Source organism: Mycteria americana, chromosome 6 (genome assembly GCF_035582795.1).
Source record: "Mycteria americana isolate JAX WOST 10 ecotype Jacksonville Zoo and Gardens chromosome 6, USCA_MyAme_1.0, whole genome shotgun sequence".
NCBI lineage: Eukaryota > Metazoa > Chordata > Aves > Ciconiiformes > Ciconiidae > Mycteria > Mycteria americana.
This window is the reverse complement of record NC_134370.1, coordinates 10877748-10897500: the sequence shown is the minus strand read 5'-3', so window position 1 is coordinate 10897500 and position 19753 is coordinate 10877748. Positions and strand designations below refer to the sequence as shown.

The window sequence follows — 19753 nt, the reverse complement described above, 5'->3', positions numbered from 1 at the left end:
TACAATAGCCAGGGCACCGTAACGTTCACGATCTCGAAGCTCCTCTTGCATTGCTTTTACAGTGGGGTCAGTGGTTTACAGAAGTATTAAATGCTAAAGGAAAAGCGGGGGGAGGGAGAGACCAGAGCTAATGGTAAAGGTCTGCCAAATGTCACCTCAGTGTTACAATGACAAGAAAATATACTTTTCCTTATAGCTCTCCCCCTAAGAAATTTGTTTTGAGGGATTTGACAATCTTGCAGATAAAGTGACTGCTTGCTACACTTAACTGATCATGCTCCCTCACGGCCGGCCGGCATTTCCTCGCTGCATTTAGTAATACCTGTGCAACCTGGGTTGTAGTAGCATTGTCATTGATTTCCAAGGTAACTGCTTTTTAGCTCTTCTGAGCAGACATACCTGCATAGCGGGGGAAAAGTCTTTTCCCCACTCCCTGGAAGGATGATGGTAAAGTGCTATATTGGAAAAGAGAGGAGGCTTCTCTAAATTTTGATAACAGCAGCCGACAATTTAGAAATCAGACACTTCTCACAGCCAACATGACAGTGGATTTTGAGCATTCAGAAAACACCAGGCCAAAAAACTGGAGACATCTTGATCTTTTAAGACAGCTTTTCCAGTACTTTAAGTGAAGGGGGGGAGCGGGGAAAGAAAAAGAGAGAGAGAAAAGCTGCAAGGAAAATAATACAAAGCCAGCACAATTGGCATCTCGACAGTAAAGAAAAAAGTTTTTGAGGTTAAGAGAAGGAAAGACAAAGCTGTTATGTACCCGAGGGATGCAATTTTAGTGGGAATGGAAGATTTGAGTGGTAAAGGAGGAGCGCTTGCCTCTGGGTTCTCTCTCTTCCAGCAGTTCGGCTGCTGGCATCTCAATTTGAATTGCTGGGTGAGTAGCACTTTCTGTGTGCGCGCTTTCCGTCTTGACCATTGAACTTCTGATGTGACTTCTCTCCCTCTCCCCCTCTCTCCCTCTCCTTTCCTTTCCTCCTGTGTGGAATCAAAAAAAAAAGTGGGGGGGGGAGAAATCAAGCAAGCATCTCCAGCTGTGACCTTTGTTAGCGACGTTGATTTTATTTATTTATTTTATGGTAATCGTCTTTTTTAGTAGGGGGAAGCGCGACTTTTCGATGACACTTTAATTTTACAGCAGTGGCGAGGAGCGAGCGGCAGAGCGCCGTTTTGTCGAGACACAATGGTGCAGCGGGGCAGAGTTGTTGCACTCCTCCTCTTTGCCCTTCCCTCCGCCTGATTTTGGGGTTTGGTTTACGGAAAGGGGGGCGGCAGGGGGGGAGAAATTTTTTCTTGTGCATCCAGGGTGGGATCGGGGTGTGTTGGGTGAGGGGGGGGTGTTTCAGAGCCCTGGTGTACAGCAGGTTTCAGGGGCTGATTTCTGGATGCTGAACAATGGTTACCAGCGAGGGAGAAGCGTGTGCGCGTGTATTAGCTGTGCGTTACATCCGCAGTCATACATTCAGGCAGTGACCATGACATCACTAGCTCTTCTTTTTCTCCTTTGGGGTGGAGGGGGCCACTTCAAAGCTCTCTTCAGTTCAGTACGATATTTCCTTAACTCTGAAACCATGAAGGTAAAAATGTTTGGGTTTGTTTTTTTTTTTTAAGGAGAAAAAGTTGGTTGTAGCAGGGCACATACATTACAGTTAAGGGGGTTTGGAGATGGAATGATTTAATTCTTGTCATACACAAAACGAGATTTTTTTTTTTAAATATTAAAAATAGTATGTAGTAGTTTTTAATTGGGTGCTTTTGATCCTGTGTTTGGTTGACACTCAGTTAAATTTTCTGGATTCTTCAGAAAGCTCAGCTGTAATGTGAAAGATGAACATTTTAGGGGCACTACATAAAAATGATTTCACCCAGTGATAAAGGAATATGAAAAATAATACTGAATGTTGATAAATATGAGATAACGTGTTTTGACACAGTGGTTCTGCGTTCGTTATCAGAAGTCCACAAGACTTTTTTTCTCCTATTAATATATATTACAGAAAGTATACTTACCCCTCAGCCAATTCTGTACATTGCCCATAATTATACACAGAAAATAGAAATGTATTTAAGAATTTTAGAAAGCATCGCATTTTCAGCAGAGGTTTTGTGGGAATCTTGAGTTTTCTGCTGTTTTCTTTTCTACATCTGCCAAGCTTGCTTACAGAGTCACTTGATCCAGGAGGAGGATTTCTATCACTTCAGTAGTGTCTGATACCTTTGCCTGAGTATCTTAGTTGATTTATTTGCCTTTTCTTGTATAAAACAAAGAATAAAATTCTGTAGAATTAATCTAAAATGAATTAATCTAAAAGGACAGTTATTTAGATGTTTCTTTCACTGCATGTTGTTGCATACGCAGGTTTTACATGGCTGGTGATGAGATCTCCTAAGCGTTTTACCTTTAGAGGAATTCTTTCTATTTGGACTTGGGGTAAAAGGCCTGGCAGCGCTGTACAAATGTGCCTGTTTCTTTTCTTCCAAAATATTTGCAAGGTGTTTCAGTTCAGGTTTGCATTTAACATCACATTTTTAGGGAAACTTTGTTGAATTTATTCAAGAAATAATTGATTTGGACTTAGTTAATTTCATCGCTTGATTGTTTTGTGGCAGCATGTATTGTTTTTAGCACGTTAAAAAATGAAAATGTTTTTTAGAGCTTTGTTATTTGTTAAGCTATTTAGTATACATTTGCTAGATATATTGTGTATCGGTATTGAGCACAGTCCGCTATAATTTGTGAATACTGCATTTTAAAAAGCTGTATTGAAAACTTGGCATTGTATATTAAGGCATGTATGTGCATGTTAGTTTTTAAATAATGCTGTTATTACTGAAATTGCCAAATATAAGTGGGTATAGGCTGCAAGCTAATTTTTGTTTCATTTCTCACAGTTTTTTAACAGCCTCACGTTCAAGTTCTTACTGTAGACAGAAGTCATAGATACCCTAACAAAATCAGTGGAGCTATTTCTCCTACAGTATATGTTTGTCTAGTGCTGAAATATGCGATTTATATGCAAGAATTAGAGCTGTTTATAATGTGGCATTTTAGAGAATGCTAGGCAGTAAGTAAAATTGCATTAGTAGGTACTCATACAAAGCACATAACGAGTAAGGTCTATTAGGGCAATTATAAGCACTGTCTTGCTTATATTCACTTCTCCCTTCCTCCCATCTTTTCTGAATTTTTGTGCTTGCATTATTGCTCTATATCTCTCCCCTCTCTACCCCCTTTATGTTCAGGGCCGTTTCCTGAAGACCTGCTCAGGTTTCACCACTCTCTTTGCTTAGTGGTCCTGTAGCCAGCACACCTTGTACTGGTACTGCTTAAGAGAACAGTGGGTTTTAGTTTTAGCCTAACGTATGACAAGTCTTTCTGCTTTTTGCCTTGTTAGACATGAACGAAGGCTTGCCTGCTCTAAAGAGATAATATCTGTCTGGTAATTAACTAAAGTATGCAAAGAAAGCACCGAGTAATTGTCAGGTTGGGGAGGAAACTGTGCCTCTCCTTTTGTAATGGAAGAAATAGATCTGGGCACCTCGAAGCCTGAAACTCGAAGAGTCTGAGCACTACCCTGTCCTCCTCGTACCGGGAAATCCACCTGTTGATCAAATCATCTGCAATTTTGAGATACAGTGTAAGGCTTGGCTGGATACATGCAGGCCACAGTTTCTGGGCTATAGACGGGGGTAACTCTGGCGTCCAGATTTGTATGCCAAGATCAGGCAGAGCAGATGCAGCAGAGTGCTTTCTCTTTATCAAAAAAGCATTACGAGAATGAGTGAGGTAAAATCTAACTGGCATCAGTGTAATTCCAAGTGATGCTGAAGGATGTCAAAATATACGGCTGTGTCTAAGCAGGTGCTTGTCTGGGTCTGACCTTATATTACAGTAACACCACATGGTCCAAGGATGCAGCACTTAACTTGTATTTAAAACCCCAAGTTTGTTTTTTTTTTTTTACTTAAAAAAGACCCCCAAACACTCCAAATACCATAGCAGTAAGATTACAGTCCACAACAACTTTGAAAGCAAAGTGTGGGCACACTTAATACTAATGTTTTACTACTAGTGTTTTTAATTCTCCTGCATAAGAACTAACAGGCAGTAATTAGATAGCTAAACCCAAGTTCTTTCCCTTTTGCGCTAGAGGATTTGGCGCATGCTAATTGTCACCAGATCATTTCATATAATTGTCTTTTGTCGAAATTAAGTGGAAATTTCCTGAACATCTTAAACCCCCTCTTCCCCACCCCCTCCCCTCAGTACCTTCGCTCCCTCACAGGAAGGATGCCGAAAATGTCAAGCACGGTGGCTTAGTGCTCCAGTATGCAGGGGGTACTTCATCATACTTAAAGGGGGGGAGAACTATTCATTTATTGAATGAATTGCTGGACACTTAAAGCCAGGAAGCTGATTTTGTTGTTTTGTCTGAGAGATTGCTAATAGACCATGGGGTTTATTTGGTTGGGGTTTTTTTGTTTTGGGGTTTTTTTTGGTTTTTTTTTGGAAAGCCGGTGGTTCTTGCAGGAGCAGGTAGGCGCTCGCTGGCCTGGCAAGTGGTCAGGGAGGGAGGGGGAAGAAGCAGAGGGATGCAAAAGTGTCCTGTCCCCAGCCTGGTTTTTTTATTAAGGGGAGGGCAGGGGGGGCTTGTTTTTTTTTTTTTTGTCAGGCTCTGACTGGGGGAGGTATTGTCCCAGCACATGGTTGTCAGTGCTCCTGTCATCATTTGTGTGAAAGAAGAAAATGAGCCTTTTTTTAGCAGGGCGAGTTGTGAGTATCAATGGAGGCCTTGTCTCCCGCTACAATGGGCAGTTAGCTTAGGGCAGGACCTTAGGCAGAAATCAGCTACATTAAACTGTGAAGGGGCTCAGGCCACTGTATCAGTCATAATGGAGCAAGGGGAAGTAGTTTTCAGGAGAAAATGCTTAGTCAGGTGTGAAAGCATCCTTAAAAAAAATAAACTGTGACTCTACTAGCTAAACAGAGCCGGGTAAAATTAAATCTTCGATTTTTTTCAGGAAATGCTTCATCACTGGCATTGAATTTTTATGCTTGGGAAGGGGAGGAGGACCAAGTTACATATAGATGGTGGGTTTGGTTGGCTTTAGCTTTTCGGTTAACCTGAATGGTTTGCAGTTTCCTTGCTGAAGTTTGGGGTACCACCTGGAGCGGCCGCTGATGCGGGTGATCCCCAGGGCCGGAGTGGTGCTCTGCTTTGGGTGTTGGTGACCCTGGCTGGAAAAAGAAGAATATTACAATATTTGCAGCAATATTTTGGGATTTGCCTTTTCTTGCAACTTAGTTTCCTGATTTGGGGGTGGGGGGTGGGTGTCATTCCTAGGCAGAACCAAGGAGAGATCAACCTTTGGAAAAAAAGAAATTCTCTTCTTGCGAGCATCTTTGGAGCTGCAGAGCAGCTCAGGAACATCTGTTAGCATTTCACTGGCCATAGTCAGCATAACTGCAACAGCACCATCTGGAAAATACAGGGAGACAAGTTACAAACCTATTTTTTAATGTGGACTGGTATTGAATGGTACCCTTTGCTTAGACCAGAGAGCAACTCCAGGAGGGCCTGCTAATTCAAGACCACTGTCGACCTCCTGCATCTACCCTGGAGGAGGGGAAAAGGCTGACAAACCCTCTTCTGTGCTGCTTTTGTTTTATTGTATTAGGCTCATAAAGGCACTTTCAGGGCCCATCTTTCTTCGGCAGAAAGGGCAAGCAATGGGGAAACGGGGAAGAGGAGGACATGGCAAAAAAGGCAGGCGGAGCTCTAGCTCCATTTGTTTTCAGTGTCTGTTGATTAATAGGTTTTAAGGTGAATGGTGAGCTCTCATTCCTCCTCCCTTACTCGTAGTGGAGGAAGGGGAGGGGGCTCTGGGGGTCCGGGGTGCAAGTGCCTGATCAGTCCCTCCCTTGCCACGTTCTTGGTTGCAGGTGGTTGAGGGGTGCCCAGCGGGCGGCAGCCCATCCCTGCCTTGCGAGCAGGACTTGAGGCTTTAAGTATACTTAAAAGGTCGCCCCGCGTCGGGGAAGGGGGTCCCTGCTTGGCTGCGGCCACGGGAGCTGTGCCGGCGGCCCTGAGAGTTTCAGGCTGTGCTGGGGCAGGAGCGTCCCCCCTGCCCTGCCCTTGGCTGCTCTGCCGGGGATGCGTCAGAGTGGAGTCTCCCAGCAGCCGCTCATCTGAGGCCGAAGGCTTTGGCCGCTGCGATGCTGCAATGGCACGATGGCTTGTTTTCAGCCTGGGTGGCTTTTTTTGCAGACCTGCTTTTACTAAACCCACGTTATCCTAGCGAGGACAAATCCTCTGGCCTCTCTGGCATGTTTTCCTCCGACTTCGAGTGGATACCGTGTTTTTATTACCAAAGCCAAACAAGCTATGAATTTGCAAACAGAAATCGCAGTAACAAACTCTTCCTATTTAAAGGTTGGTCTCTCTTTGTGGGCTCAACAATACAATGTTTCATCTAATGCAAGTCTTACATTGCTTTCAGAGACTTAGGAACTATTGATTTATACAGCATGTATTAACTTCTTCAATAAATGGGGAGTATTCATCAGTGGGGTGTATTAAATTGGGCTCTATTCACATAGAAGTATCTTTCATCCTGTTAATGAAATGTCCTTACCATGCAACAGACTAATACACAGCAATTTATACACACAATCCCCTGCAGTTTAAATCTGAAGTTCAGATATTTTTTTTGTTCCCTAAAGGCACCTATCGGAACTTAGGCTAAATGGATCTCAGTATCCCTCTCAAACATATATCAGTCCAAAATTTGTTGTGGGTTTTTTTTTTTCTTTTCATTCCAGAGCTCCATTATTGTTTAAAGTCATCTGTGTTTAAGCACTCCCAGAAGCATTTCAAATTCATATAGAGAGATTTAGTAGTTGAGTCCCTATGGGGACAATTTCCTCTGGTTTGCTTCAGGCAGGGGTTATCAAGAAAAGCAAACTTCTGTTGTTTTCTTGCAATTCTTTACCGTGCCCTCTAACCCAGCATATGAGACCCCAGCTTTCAGTGGAGAGGAGTGATTTATCAGCAGATGACTTGGTACTTTGTAGATGGTGGGATTTCTCTCCAGAAATCTCCACTTGTTCCCGTCCTATTACCGCATGCCCTGATGCTAATCTGTGTGTACCAGTGCAGCTCCCCTTTCCGTGTCTGACATAGCCATAAATGGAGTTCTTCAAGTTGCCAGAGAAATTCCTGCATCTCACGATGGCTATTAGCTTAAAACGACCCTTGATAAAGTACTCGCAAATGTATATTGGAGAAGGGCCTTTTGCAGGGGGATGGCTAAGGTCATCTAATAGGTGTCTCCTATTGATGGCTTCCGTGGTTTACCTTTCATTGCCAGTGGATGGGGTTAGGACCACACTTGTTACTCAGGCAGAGCTCCCATTGACTTCAAAGGAAGATGCATGTGAGGGATTAATCCTGCTCTTTCCCAGCTAGTCTTTTCTTTTTCTCTTTTCCAAGGAAGCTTAGTTAACTTCAGGAATGCTGCTTTTAAAGAGCAGCTTATTTAGCATATTATGCATGATTAGCTTGGCTTGCGAATTGTGTGCGCTCTGTTCTGAGCGGAGTTACGGTCCCTTTTCCCAGTGTGTGATAAACAGTGCAAAACAGAATACAAACCGAGCCCGGGGTAGTGATACAGATACAGACTGATTTGCATGGGCAGTGGATCACACTCCTCTGTCCCAGAGAGCATATTTTTGAGCATGTAGATGACAGTTCCCCCTTTTCCCCCGGTACATTCTCCCCACACCTCTGCCCCAGCATCATCAGAGTGGCAAAAAAGTATCCTATCCTTACCTCCAGTACCTTTATATGAATTGTCTGTTTGACTGCAGGGCAGTCACCCAAATAAAAATTATTTACCTGGGGAAAAGTTTGCAGACTAAGGTTCAAACTCTTGGTTGTTGATTTTTAATTTTTTTTTCCTTTTGCTTTTTATTTTTCTCTGAAAGCTGTTAAGTAAAATACATAATAATTTAGCACTCGTGCTGTTTTGTGGAGATATTGCGGGCAGTCTTGGCATATCAAAGCAGTGGGTGGTAGTTTCCCACAGTTTACATGTAACCCCCTATGGTATATCTAGCTTTGGTGATACAGGTATATAAGTCCGGCTTTCCTCTCCCATGTTGTTTCTTGTTTGTCAGCTTAAGTCTGACCCTCTAATGTTATTCTGTCACTTACTTATTTTTTTAAATAACCAGTTCCAGTTTCTATGAAAATAAGCTCTTCATGGAACTCAGCCCTCAATGTCTGTCAGGATCTGGGTGAGGGTTTTTTGCAATGATGTGAAGATAGAGTTGGGAGAGCACAGAGCTACAGCAGCTACCAGCCGCACTGTGGGTCACCTAACAGCAAGAGTTTGCACAATTCTTAGCCAGCAAAAATCCCTCTTGTTGGGAATGATTGTTTTTTGTGAACCAGATCAAGTGGTCATTTGGCATATAATGTCATCTGTTGTTGAGTAGATGCCTGCTAGTTTGCGTGGTGTATAATAAGATTTGTTATGTGAAGCCCTTGCCAAATCTTTCAGTTACTATCGGACTGCTTAGGTTGGCTCACTTGGAAGAGAACAGATTTTGGGTTAGAGCCTCTCCTTCGGCTTTTTGAATTAAGGGGCTAAATCCCCATAGCTCCTCTGATGTGAAACCACTATGGATCTGTGCGGCCAAAAGTTGTCCTTGGTTGTACAGCTGGCAGAAGACCTGACCTACAGCCCAGCCAACACAACGTGCTGTAATTCATAGCGTTGGCTGTCGCGACCACGCTCCATGCTGCCCGGTGGCCGCTTGACGTGGGACTCTCCTGCACCACGTGTGTCTTATTAGAGGGGAATCGTTCCGTCTAAGGGCTGCAAAGAGAAATAAACATGGTAAAAGTTGTGGGAAGCATAAGCACTGCTCTTTGGCTTGCTTCTGTTGCATGCACACTTGTTTTTGCATGTTGTCAAAGGGGTAAAGCAAATACCTACGTACGGCAGGGGCTGGGGCTGGGGGAGCCTCCCGGGGTGGGGGAGGCTGAAAGAAGGTGAAGCTCTGCTGTGTCTTGACCAAAGCATGGTGGAGGGACTTCTTGTTTGTTCGGGGGAAAACTGAAGTTTCTTTTCCTCCTAGCTCTCAGCCTGTCTTCCCTCTTCCTTCCCCCCAGTCTAGAAACTCATTCCCAAAGAATAAGTGAATTATTTTTTAAATGCTTCTAAGGGAAGCTCAAAGCATTTGAACCGAGATCAGATAATAACTTGTCTAAAGTGGTGCAGCGAGGGTGTGTGTGTTTGGGGGTGCTGGGGCGCGAGCGGTGGGGTCGGACCGTCCTCAGGCAGGAGGGCGAGCAGGAGAGTGCTGGCAGACCCTGAACGGCAGCGGCGCTATCGGGGGCCGCCGTGGTATCACTGCTTTATTTTAATGTGATTCCTTTTACTTGATGTTAATGCAAATTGTTCCTTACTTAAAGTAATAAAAGGAAATGAAGACACATTCTAAAATGAAACCTGACTCTAATCCATTCATCATCTAATACCAGCCTCTTTATCTTTGCTGGTACCTAATCTGGTTAAATGTCCCTGTTGTAGGATTTTAGTGAAAATCCTCTATGGGGAATAGGGTTTTTTGCAATTGGATTACTCGCAGTAAATGGTCCAGCAGTTCGCTTGTTTCAGCTTAATTTTTTCTTTGTGATCTTGTAAGGGTAAGTTACAGTTCAGCCTGCCTTTTCCTTTCATTCATTCACTCCTTTTTTTTTTTTTTTTTTAAATTGTTGTTAAGAAAGAGATTCCCCCCCTCCCCGAGCTAGGAATATGACAAGGAAATCTCATGATATCTCGTGATTATTCCCCCCACAAGAGTCTTAATTTCAATGGCTTTATCTCTGTTTTTGCCATTATTTATATAGCTGAATATTTTAGCAGCCTAATTCATCAGTATCCAGTTTCCATTTATTAGAGCTCTCTGATGAATTGATAACTAATCAGCTCTTCTAAAATATATATATATAAAATATGCAGGTGATCGCTTGTCAGCTTAATGCTTGCTGATGAAGGGAATACTCTAGCACTACAAAGGCTTTTTATCTGGGGTATTTGCAATGAGCAGTAAAATGCAGAACTGAAAGTGAGGACAGGAAGGGGAAAGGAAAAGACCTACGGGTCAGCAAGCATTTGGGTCTTGTGCTAATTAAATGGGGGACTCTGTCAGCCCCTCACTGAGGAGTCTGCCTGCATCTTGGAGGTGAAGCACAAGATTATAAAATAAAAAGGAAAAATTTTAAAGAATTGCTGTTGCTCCGTACAGGAGCACGACAGGTCAAAAAGATTAAAGAAATGCAAGAGCAGGGAAAGTGTGTGAGGAGGTTTTAAGCAAGAGGGTGGGAAAACTGCAAGGGTGACGCCAAGAAGAGATCTGGAAAAGTCTGAGGACCATGTTGAAATCCTGGGTACTCAGATTTCTGTATGTCATGTCTTGTGCTGCAGTGGGGAGTACCTGGCACTCCTCTAACGCCATCGACCTTCTTCTCTTGACAGTCTAACAAAGTGCCAGTTGTGCAGCACCCACACCATGTACACCCTCTTACGCCGCTTATCACGTACAGCAATGAGCACTTCACACCGGGAAACCCTCCTCCACACTTACCAGCTGATGTAGATCCCAAAACAGGTAGGTGGGAAATAGTTTGGGTCTTTTTGAAAGTGGATGGGTGGATCTTTCCATTTTGCGTATTAGGAGGAAGGATTTCCCATGCTGGAGCACCAAAGGGGGCATGTAAAATGTCAAACGCATGCAAGAACCCAGACAAAATAGTTTCTTTTTAAACCAATTAAGCTTCAGAAGGAAACGTACCGGGTGAATTTTCATAAAGCTTCTACAGGGTGACACCAGAGTTGCATGTGTGGGATCGTTTGCAGATGTGTTTCTTCACAGGCATGATACCTCACCTGGTAGTTCGATCTACCAAGTGCTTGGTTTGCATGCATGACCCAGAGAGTTAAACATGTACGTTCTGTGATCTGCACTTACAAAATTGCAGCTGGAATTTTAAAGGTGGTGGGTCATGACCGGTTTCAAAATGAATCTCTTTTAATTCCCCAAATCCCATTGTTTCTGTGTCAGGAGTTCAGCCATTTTTCTCCTATAATGTTGAATTTTCATCCACTCTAACTACTTAGCTCCAGCTCTACACTTGCAACTCTTTTCCCCGATGTAAGTCTACCCAACTCTCAGTTTAGCCTGAACAGCAGTCTTCTTGAATATAGAGCACCATGTAAAACCCTGACTAGATTTATTGGTGTTACAGAGTAGAATTTACATGTTTTTCTAACTTTTTTAAGAGTCCCTGTTTAACCTGAGGGCCCAGAGAAGTAAAACAGTGTCAATCTTCTTTCTTCGGGCTGCATTGAGTTCCTAGTGACAGTGGTTTTGGTTTTGTTAATCCAAATCCCAGCTAGTTAATTGGAAAGTACATCAGAAACTGAATTCACGTCAAAGAAATCGCTCTGTGTTGGCCCTAACGTATGCAGATAATTTATCGGAACTCCAGCCCTTGAACGAGGCTGTGCATTAGCTGGTTTTCACTCCCTACACTTCAACTGGGGCCCCCTTTTAATTGTGCTTAATGCTAACTTCACATGGCTATAAAGGAATCCATCTCGCCATCCCTGGGTATTGGAAGTGAATGGCATAGTCAACCTCTCATTTAAATAATGGTAGTACAGGGAATAGCTTTTAAATGGTTATCGTAAAACATATGATTAACGTCTGTAGACTGTTTACTTTTCTTCTGTGAACATTCTTTCAAGTGTGCAAATAGCTCGCCGGATGGTTAAAGCCCAGTTAATCTGTTTGGGTTTTGTAATGGAGAAAAAGCAATGTCTGCATGAAAATGTCACACAAGGAGATTTAATTTAGAGATTAAAAGCTTCCCGAGTGACTTAAAAAAATAGTTTTTAGCCATGAATACAGTACCCCCTTCCTTTTAATGCTCTCTGTTTTAATTTTGCTTCTGCTGTGTAATTGTACTCTGGCTTGTTAATTGAAAGACCCAATCTTGTAACCCTTACTCCTCTGAGTAATTCCTACTTGCTGTTAAGGTAAGGAGCATTAAGATTTAAGGCTTGTGTCTGGAGCTGATTTCTGCTCTCTGAGTAGGAACTGCACCGGTTTCAGAGAGGACGGATGGGCTCTCTGTCCTCCCCTGCACACCTTCAACATCCTCCCCCAGTTTTACCAAGCATTTCCAGGGGCTCTCACCTCCACTCCTAGTTTTCGGGAAAGGTTTCCTAGGTTTGGTCAAAAACAAACATCATTTGCAATTATAATGATTTTGTAACTCGTTTTGGAGGTTACTTTGGAATAACGCCATGCTATTGAGTACCAGCCGATGTATGGGTAGGGCCTGTGCTCTTTTGGTGAATTTGAGACTAAAATAACCATGAAGTTGATACAGGGACCATCTTTCTGTTGAGCATTTAAGACAGCACCTAGCACAGCATCACACCAAAACTATAGCTGAGACTCCTAAATTCTCATCCTAAATAACCAAATAATTATCTCTGATTGGAGAGGTGACTGAGGGAGCGAATCACATCAGTTTTTCTGGTTGAATCTCATTTAACAAGATGCCAAGACTCTCACTTTACAAAATAAGACTGAAACAGCCTTTGGAAACCCAAAGTGAAGCCATGAGTATTGTACTAAAAATGAATAGATAGCAATTTAGAAACATATGTGCTTTTTCCTTATATTTTATTTCCCTGTCTCAATACTAACGCTACTTTATGTTCCTCTTCCATAGGAATTCCAAGGCCTCCACATCCTCCAGATATATCTCCTTATTATCCGTTATCACCGGGCACTGTAGGACAAATCCCCCATCCGCTAGGATGGTTAGTACCACAGTAAGGAGTTCCATTTTTTTAATTTCCTTTTTCTTTTTTGATGTGTAAAATTTATGTTAAAAATCGTGTATGTCTGTGTGCGTGCGCATGTGTGTGTGCATTGAGATGAGTCTGTTTGCCAACTGCCACTTCATTGAGTGGTTATGAATTTACCCACCTCATGAAGATTAATTAGAACTTATGCCAGGTCATGTGGTCTTAAACAAACATGAGCAGTTGGACACAGCTTTGCATGTCATCTGAACCAGCTGATGGCTCGTGAAGCATGAATTTTTAAACCTTTCTGCAGAAACATCCTTTTCTTGTTAATGCCTTTACACCGCACCACTTGGGTTTTTCTCAGATTTGGTTTTCTAGGCGCTCAGTGTGGTTCTCATGGACTCTTTTTTTACCAGGGCCATCCTCACTATAAATATGCAATTTTAAATTTCATTGGCCTTCCCCTTTGAAACCCCTTTCATTTTCTTGTGAAACAGTAGAGCTTTACATCGGCCAGTGAGCAGCATTCCTAGTTGAGACGTGGCTGGGCAGTTGGCATCTGAGGAATGGAATTTTCTTGCAAACAAGAAAGAGGAATTCGTTTACTTTAAAACTGACTAAGTAAAAAGCTGTGGAAAGCTAGTTTGGGGGGTTTTCTTTTCTTTTCAGCTCCTCGTATCTCACTTGCAGAGCCTTGTTGGGTATGAGGTTTCCTCCAGTAATTGAGTCCTTATTTTCTGTTTTTTTCTTATGTTGCTGTCTCTGCAATGGGTTTATAATCCACTTAAGCACTGCCTGGGCCTTTTGCACAGTATATTTGATTTAAATAGTTATCAAATACATTTGTATTGCTGGATACAATGGTTCTCTGTATTATAAGTCAAGACTATTACCCTCTTTTTCTCACATAACAGGGCTCATCAATTTTGGGGAGATCCTATTTCTTTAGAAATGAATTGCCCAAAGCTAGAAGTAGTTTGTTCCTGCTTGAGGTGGTTTGGCCAGCTGTGCTAAAATACCTCTTCACAAGTTTGCCCTCCTTAAGAAGGAGAGCAGAGCAGAGCCAGGGGGTCCCCACACACACCCAAGTCTTGGGCAGGGAGAGGAATTGGCATCAAAGGCTTTGGGGGCCTTTCTCAAACACACAAGTGTGGATGGAGGAGAGCTGGAGCTCGGACCTTGGCCACAGCAACCCACTTCTGGCCACTTTGCAGGCTGCCCTTCCTCACAGGGTGGTCGTGCAACTTGTTTGGGTAGAGGCTCTCCCACCCTGATGGTGAAGCATGTGCATCAGCTCTCTGCAGAAGGCTGTTTCTCCAGAAGAGCACAGCATGAGCAGAAGAAAAACCCAGAGCATTGCTCCCTGAAATCTTAAGTTCCTCCTCATTTGTGATGATTTACTCTTTCCATAGGACACCCTCAACACTGGTAGAATGCATGTCAGCTCCTTTTCTTCTTTCTTGCTTGCAGTGCCTAGCTGCAGTACAGCCATCTCATGCTCCTCTGTTGCAATTGCTTAGCTCAAGTTTGCACAGTCACAGCCTCAGCATTTAAAACAAATATACTCAGCTAATGCCAAAAGTCAGTTAACATTAAAGACATGAGAGCGCAGGGAAGAAATTCTTCACTGTCATTGACCTGTGCCTCATTGTTCATCTGTGTCTCAGAGCCATACATCTTTATGTGTGCAGACACAGGTTTGTCCTCCTTGAACCTCATGTCATGGCTGCTGAACCACACAAATGTTGCCATCTGTGGCCAGTTTCATCAGGCAGGTGCTAATGGCCACCTCTGTCACAGGAAGACTCTGTCATCACCGCTGGTTTATAACAAGTCAACACCCATGGTGTACTTATCTACCCACAGCTCTTACAGCTTCTCTGAGTGGTTTTTGTTGTGGGGTGATACCATCACATTTGCTTTTGCTCTAGGAAAGTAGCATGGCCAACTTTGCAGAAGTAACCCAAGGTTTTTATTTTCCCTCTCGTTGCCACCTGTGCTTCACCATCAACTTCCCAACCCATCTACCCTCAACTGGCCTGCATGGCTCTAGCATAGTACCCCCCCAGAAAGCATCCTGCCCAGTCAGATGATACATTTGAAGGACAGATGAAAAGAACTAGCCAGCACAGACAAACCTCAATCAGAAAAAGTTGTGTGTCTTTCATGAGGATGCTGTTTTGCATGTTGCTGTATTTTTTAATTATTGTAATGAGGTGTGATTGTCTATTGGTTACCCACAATACTTCTTGGGGACTCTCCCCCGGTAACTCTTGTCAACACTTGTTAATCTGACAAAAGGCTACAAATTAAGCTCTGTTAATTTAATGTTTTCTCACCGAGATCTAAATACCGAAAGAGGCCCAAAGCGCAACTGAAGTCCTTTGATTCACTGTACTTTATTTTGGTATAAATTTACATTCATTATTGTTTTCCTTTGGATGTGTAGCCCTCAATTAGTGTGATGGCTCCATTAAAGCAAGCGAGACTTCGCCTTTAATTATTACAACAAAACACCTAGTTTCAGCTTGGGGAGAGGGTCTCTATTGACATAAGCAGAGGTTATAAAATTTAATTAGCCATTCCTATCAGATTTATGGCATTCAAATTGTTCTGTGTTTCTTTCCTTTGATCCTTGCTGTACAATCCCCAAGATTTTTGTTCTGATCAAATGAGAATAAAGCTTACTGTGCAGAGAGAAGTTTTTTGTTGTGGTTTTTTTTTTTTTTTTAAAAAAAAACCTTTTGTCTTTCTCTCATTCTCTCTTTCCCTTCTTTTTTGCCAGGCAAGGTCAGCCAGTGTACCCAATCACGACAGGGGGTTTCCGCCACCCTTACCCAACAGCTCTGACCGTCAATGCTTCCATGTCAAGGTGAGTTCAAATGCTGAGGTCGTGAATTGAGAGCAAATGTAACTCCTCCTGCCACCCTCTCTAGAGGAGGGCATTTCATCTAGGAAGTGTATCTCTGAAAGCACTTCAGTTAAACAGTCATCCTTAGTTTTTCGGAGGGACAGAGGAGGAAAGGAGAAGGGGTACCTTCCCATTTGAGGAGAAGAGGGTGTCTTAGTGCTGTCATTGGGCTTTAAGAATTTGTTTTTGAGGGAGAGGTGGAGGAGCGGGAAGTCATCTTTAAAAGGCAAACTAAATGAAAAAAATGGGAGAATGTGATGTTGAAAAAGCAAGGAGGAGAAGTCGTGATACCTTTTGCTTTCTCGGTGGCTATCGCCCAGAGCAGCGCTCTGTGTGCGAGAGGGGAGTCTCGGGAGGGAGGAGGGCTGCTCTTCAAGCAGAGTTTGGAGGAAGGTTATTGCGCTATGTTTTGTCCTACCAAAGCTCCAAACACTGATAGTCAACATAAAAGGACCTGCCTGACCCTCTAAAGCTTTAGAAGTATATATTTCTCCCCCTCCCTACCTCCAATTAATTCCATCTAATTTTCCAGGGGCTGCTAGTTTTATTTACAAACTGGTTGGCAGCACTATGTTTAAGTAATCACTAATTGCTTCTAATGATAGTTTTATTTTCTGTTCATCTGATTTTCAGTCTGGTTAATTAAATCGGTGGAGGTTTAGACTTTCCTGATGGGCTGAAACAGCTAATCCATTTTGATGATGGCACATAATTAAATTAGCATGCATTACATAGCAAGGTTCCACATCTCTTCCCTGCTCTGTCCCTTCCTCTCCATCTCTGCAGTTTAATATGTGAAGGATGGTGTATAGAGGATTTAAGGAGGAAAAGATTGGGAGGGGGTTGGGGGGAAACACACCTCATTGAGAAATGGAAACCTGTAACTAGAGCTTGTGAGTGAATGGGTAGGGAAATAGTGTGTTGTGTGCTTTAGATAAGTAGAGCAAAAGCAAAAAATTAAAATTTGCCCGTGTTGCTCCAGCAAACAGAGGAACAACTGGAAAATCAACTTTAAAAAAAAATAATAGGCCCAGCAAGGGGGAGAAAAAATCCTGGGTTAGGGAGAGAGCTGCAAATTTAAACAATGGTTCCCTCCCTCCATTTAATCTTTTTTAATATCTATAAAAGACTTGCAGGCATGGTGTGAGGCAAAGCAGAGCTTGATTTAGTTTAATTATTATTAGAGAGGCTAGTCATTTGAGGGAGGGGGGAGATGTGGGAGGGGGGAGGCAATATTCCCAAGATAGGCTTTATGAAAGGTATCTAGTTAAAAAGAGTACACAGCAAATTAAATACATTATTGTGGTAATGGGACGACAGAAGTAGAGGTCTATTATACTTATGGCAGTTATAGGAAATGTAGGCTCCTTGCCCTGTTCTAGCACATCCTTTGATATTCATTCCATTCAGCAGCAGGGCCAGGACTTCTCAGAATTAAGTGATGGGTCATTATACTTTAAACACCATGGAGAAGCCTAGATTGGCAATTAAACAGCACTTGCTGACACTCGCTTGTGCCACCCTGTGACCCCCTTTAGATTGAGTTGTTGGAGCTCGGGGCCCTCAGCCTGCTAAATTGGTAGCAGGCACTTCTCCTGACGAGGGCTGGCTCTGAAATCTGCCGGCTTCAAAGGGAGCAAGATCATGTATAAACCATAATGTGGGTGCACCGTGGCTCAAAAAATAAGGCAGGAATAGATGAAATGTTACAAGTGCAAGGGGAAAATGAGAGAATAATGACAAATCTAATGCAACTCAAAGCAGAATTGTTGCACAGAAAAATGCATCCCACTGCTTGTGCATAAAATCAAGGCAGGCAGATGACATCCAGTTAACAGAAACATGTCAACAGTGAAGTAAAGTGAGAGTGAGTAAGAAAGAAGCCCCTGAGACAGCCAGGAACAAAAAATTAGTTGTCCTTAACAAGTTAAGACTCATCATTATATTCTGGCTTGGAGCCATAAAAGGAGACAGTGGTGTATAATGAGCTACTTAGAATTTTTAGGGTGTTTATTGCAATTCATGGAATACTTGTCTAGAGAAAAAAATACAGGGGGATGTCGTAGGCGAAGGTGAGGGGTGTGCATATACACACACGGCCTTTCTTTTTGTCTCTGACATAAGCCCGTACACGCACACATGCTCAGGCGCACACACAGAGTGATGAATAGATTTAAGATGTTTATCCTTTGTTTCAGCCCAGAAACTTCTCTCCTGGTTTCCCGTACATGGGAACACCCTCTGGGCAGACCATGCTCTGATACATGGTCCGACGCATGTTTTCTCATGCCCGCCATATCAGCTGAAGCGCCTGAGCTCAGCCGTGGGACAGCCCTTGCCCTCAGTAGCCAGCGTAGCGAGGAGATGGGGTTGGCATGCCCGCGGCTGTCCACGCTTGCCTGCAGACATGCCGTTCATGTCTGGCCTCCGGGCAACAGTCCTGCAGGGCCCTGGTACAAGCCTTGGGGTTGCTGTGTGGGCTCCACCCAAACACTGAAGCCGGGGCAGACCACAGCATCACCCCTCCATCCACGGTTTTCCAGAGCTTTCCTTTAAAAGTAGTTCCCATCTTTGCCTGCATTATGGTAGAGACCTTTGGAGCATATAATGCTTCCAAACCCTGAATATTCCCTAAGCTTAGTAATTACAGTTCATTAGAGTGTGCTTATGAATAGTTTATAAAAGGTTAATGGGTGACTAATAGTGATTTTCATAAATGGTTTAGACTATTAAGGTAGTGTCTTCAGGTTGTTTTAACCATTTACAACTCTTCTCTGCTTGTAGCTTAGCCCCACTCACTTTGTATGCATGCAACATGCTTCTAAGATCTCTTGATCCTTCATTACCTCTCTATAATATGCCCTTAATGTAAATTGAGACAGGGTTAACTGACTGATGGGCAAACAGTGGACCCACTATGAAAAAACAACTGCTGTGAGAGGAAATCAGGAAATAATTTAGCAGAATTACATGAGGCAAACACTGCACAGCAGTTAAGTGGTGGCAGTGGAAAATACCTTCTGTAATTGAAATTTCAGGGGAAATTCACTTTTGCTGAATGTAATTACTGAAGTTGGAGTGTAGCCAGGAACTTAAAAATTAGCACTCTTCCCCCATTCATGTTGCCATGTGAGTCTACATGGAGATAAGTAGGCACTCAGACTTTGGGCTGAACCCTCACCCAGCCCACTGAAGTCCATGGGATTGTGAGAGCAGCTTTGGGTTCTGGAGCATGTTCTTATAGCCCCAAACATAGGAAGGGGTGTGTAAGTCCAATAGGCAGCCTTGTGTCTTGGAGGGGGAGAGATTCAGTGTGAAATAAGGACTGGTCATTGGTAATGAACACACAACTTCCTTGGGGAAACTGCCACCCCAAAAATAACTACTGGGCTGCAGCTGCCTGTCGATGAAGGCTGCCACGTCTCTGAAGTTTAGAGCTCAGTGGGTAAAATCTCAGCCCAGCTGAAGTCAGTGCAGGTTTCGCCATCCTCCAGGCTGTCACACAACATGTGTACGCAGGCTTCTCCTCCTCCGCTGCCCTTCCTCCCCATCTGGTCACTCTCCGATGTGCAAATACTTACTCTTTCTCCTAAACAGTAATTGGGAAAACATTTTTCCCATAATTAGAGGGGGAAGGTACATTTTTTGCAGATTTTCTTCACCCTCCTCAATTTTTTGTTAGCTGGAGGTACGTAAATCTTCATCAAAAATAAATTAATAAAATAACCGCCTGTCTTTTGTTGAATTTGTTTCCTTTGAACATCCTGACCGTACAACAATCTACCACATAGGCAGAGTTAATTTTGCAGTGTGTTTTAATTTTTGACCAGATTCTGATTTGAAAAGCAAGTCTACGACCCAGTTATCATGGCCACATCACGGCGTCCTCTTCAGAAGCTTAACAGGCACCCTCTTTTGTCCCCATTAACTCCAGCT

At 43.1% G+C, this 19753-nt stretch overlaps 1 protein-coding gene across 15 annotated transcripts in view; it reads left to right on the top strand.

Moving 5' to 3' along the window:
- Window positions 1–19753, top strand: part of TCF7L2 (transcription factor 7 like 2) — a 182482-nt gene that overhangs the window by 143557 nt on the left and 19172 nt on the right. For 11 of the 15 annotated variants that reach the window (XM_075504535.1, XM_075504525.1, XM_075504522.1 and 8 more), the window contains exons 5-7: window positions 10558–10690; window positions 12825–12927; window positions 15692–15778. In XM_075504535.1, coding sequence (XP_075360650.1) covers window positions 10558–10690; window positions 12825–12927; window positions 15692–15778 — 323 coding nt within the window. The remainder of the gene's footprint in view (window positions 1–10557; window positions 10691–12824; window positions 12928–15691; window positions 15779–19753) is intronic. The other 4 variants (XM_075504523.1, XM_075504521.1, XM_075504530.1 and 1 more) reach the window with 1 other exon arrangement.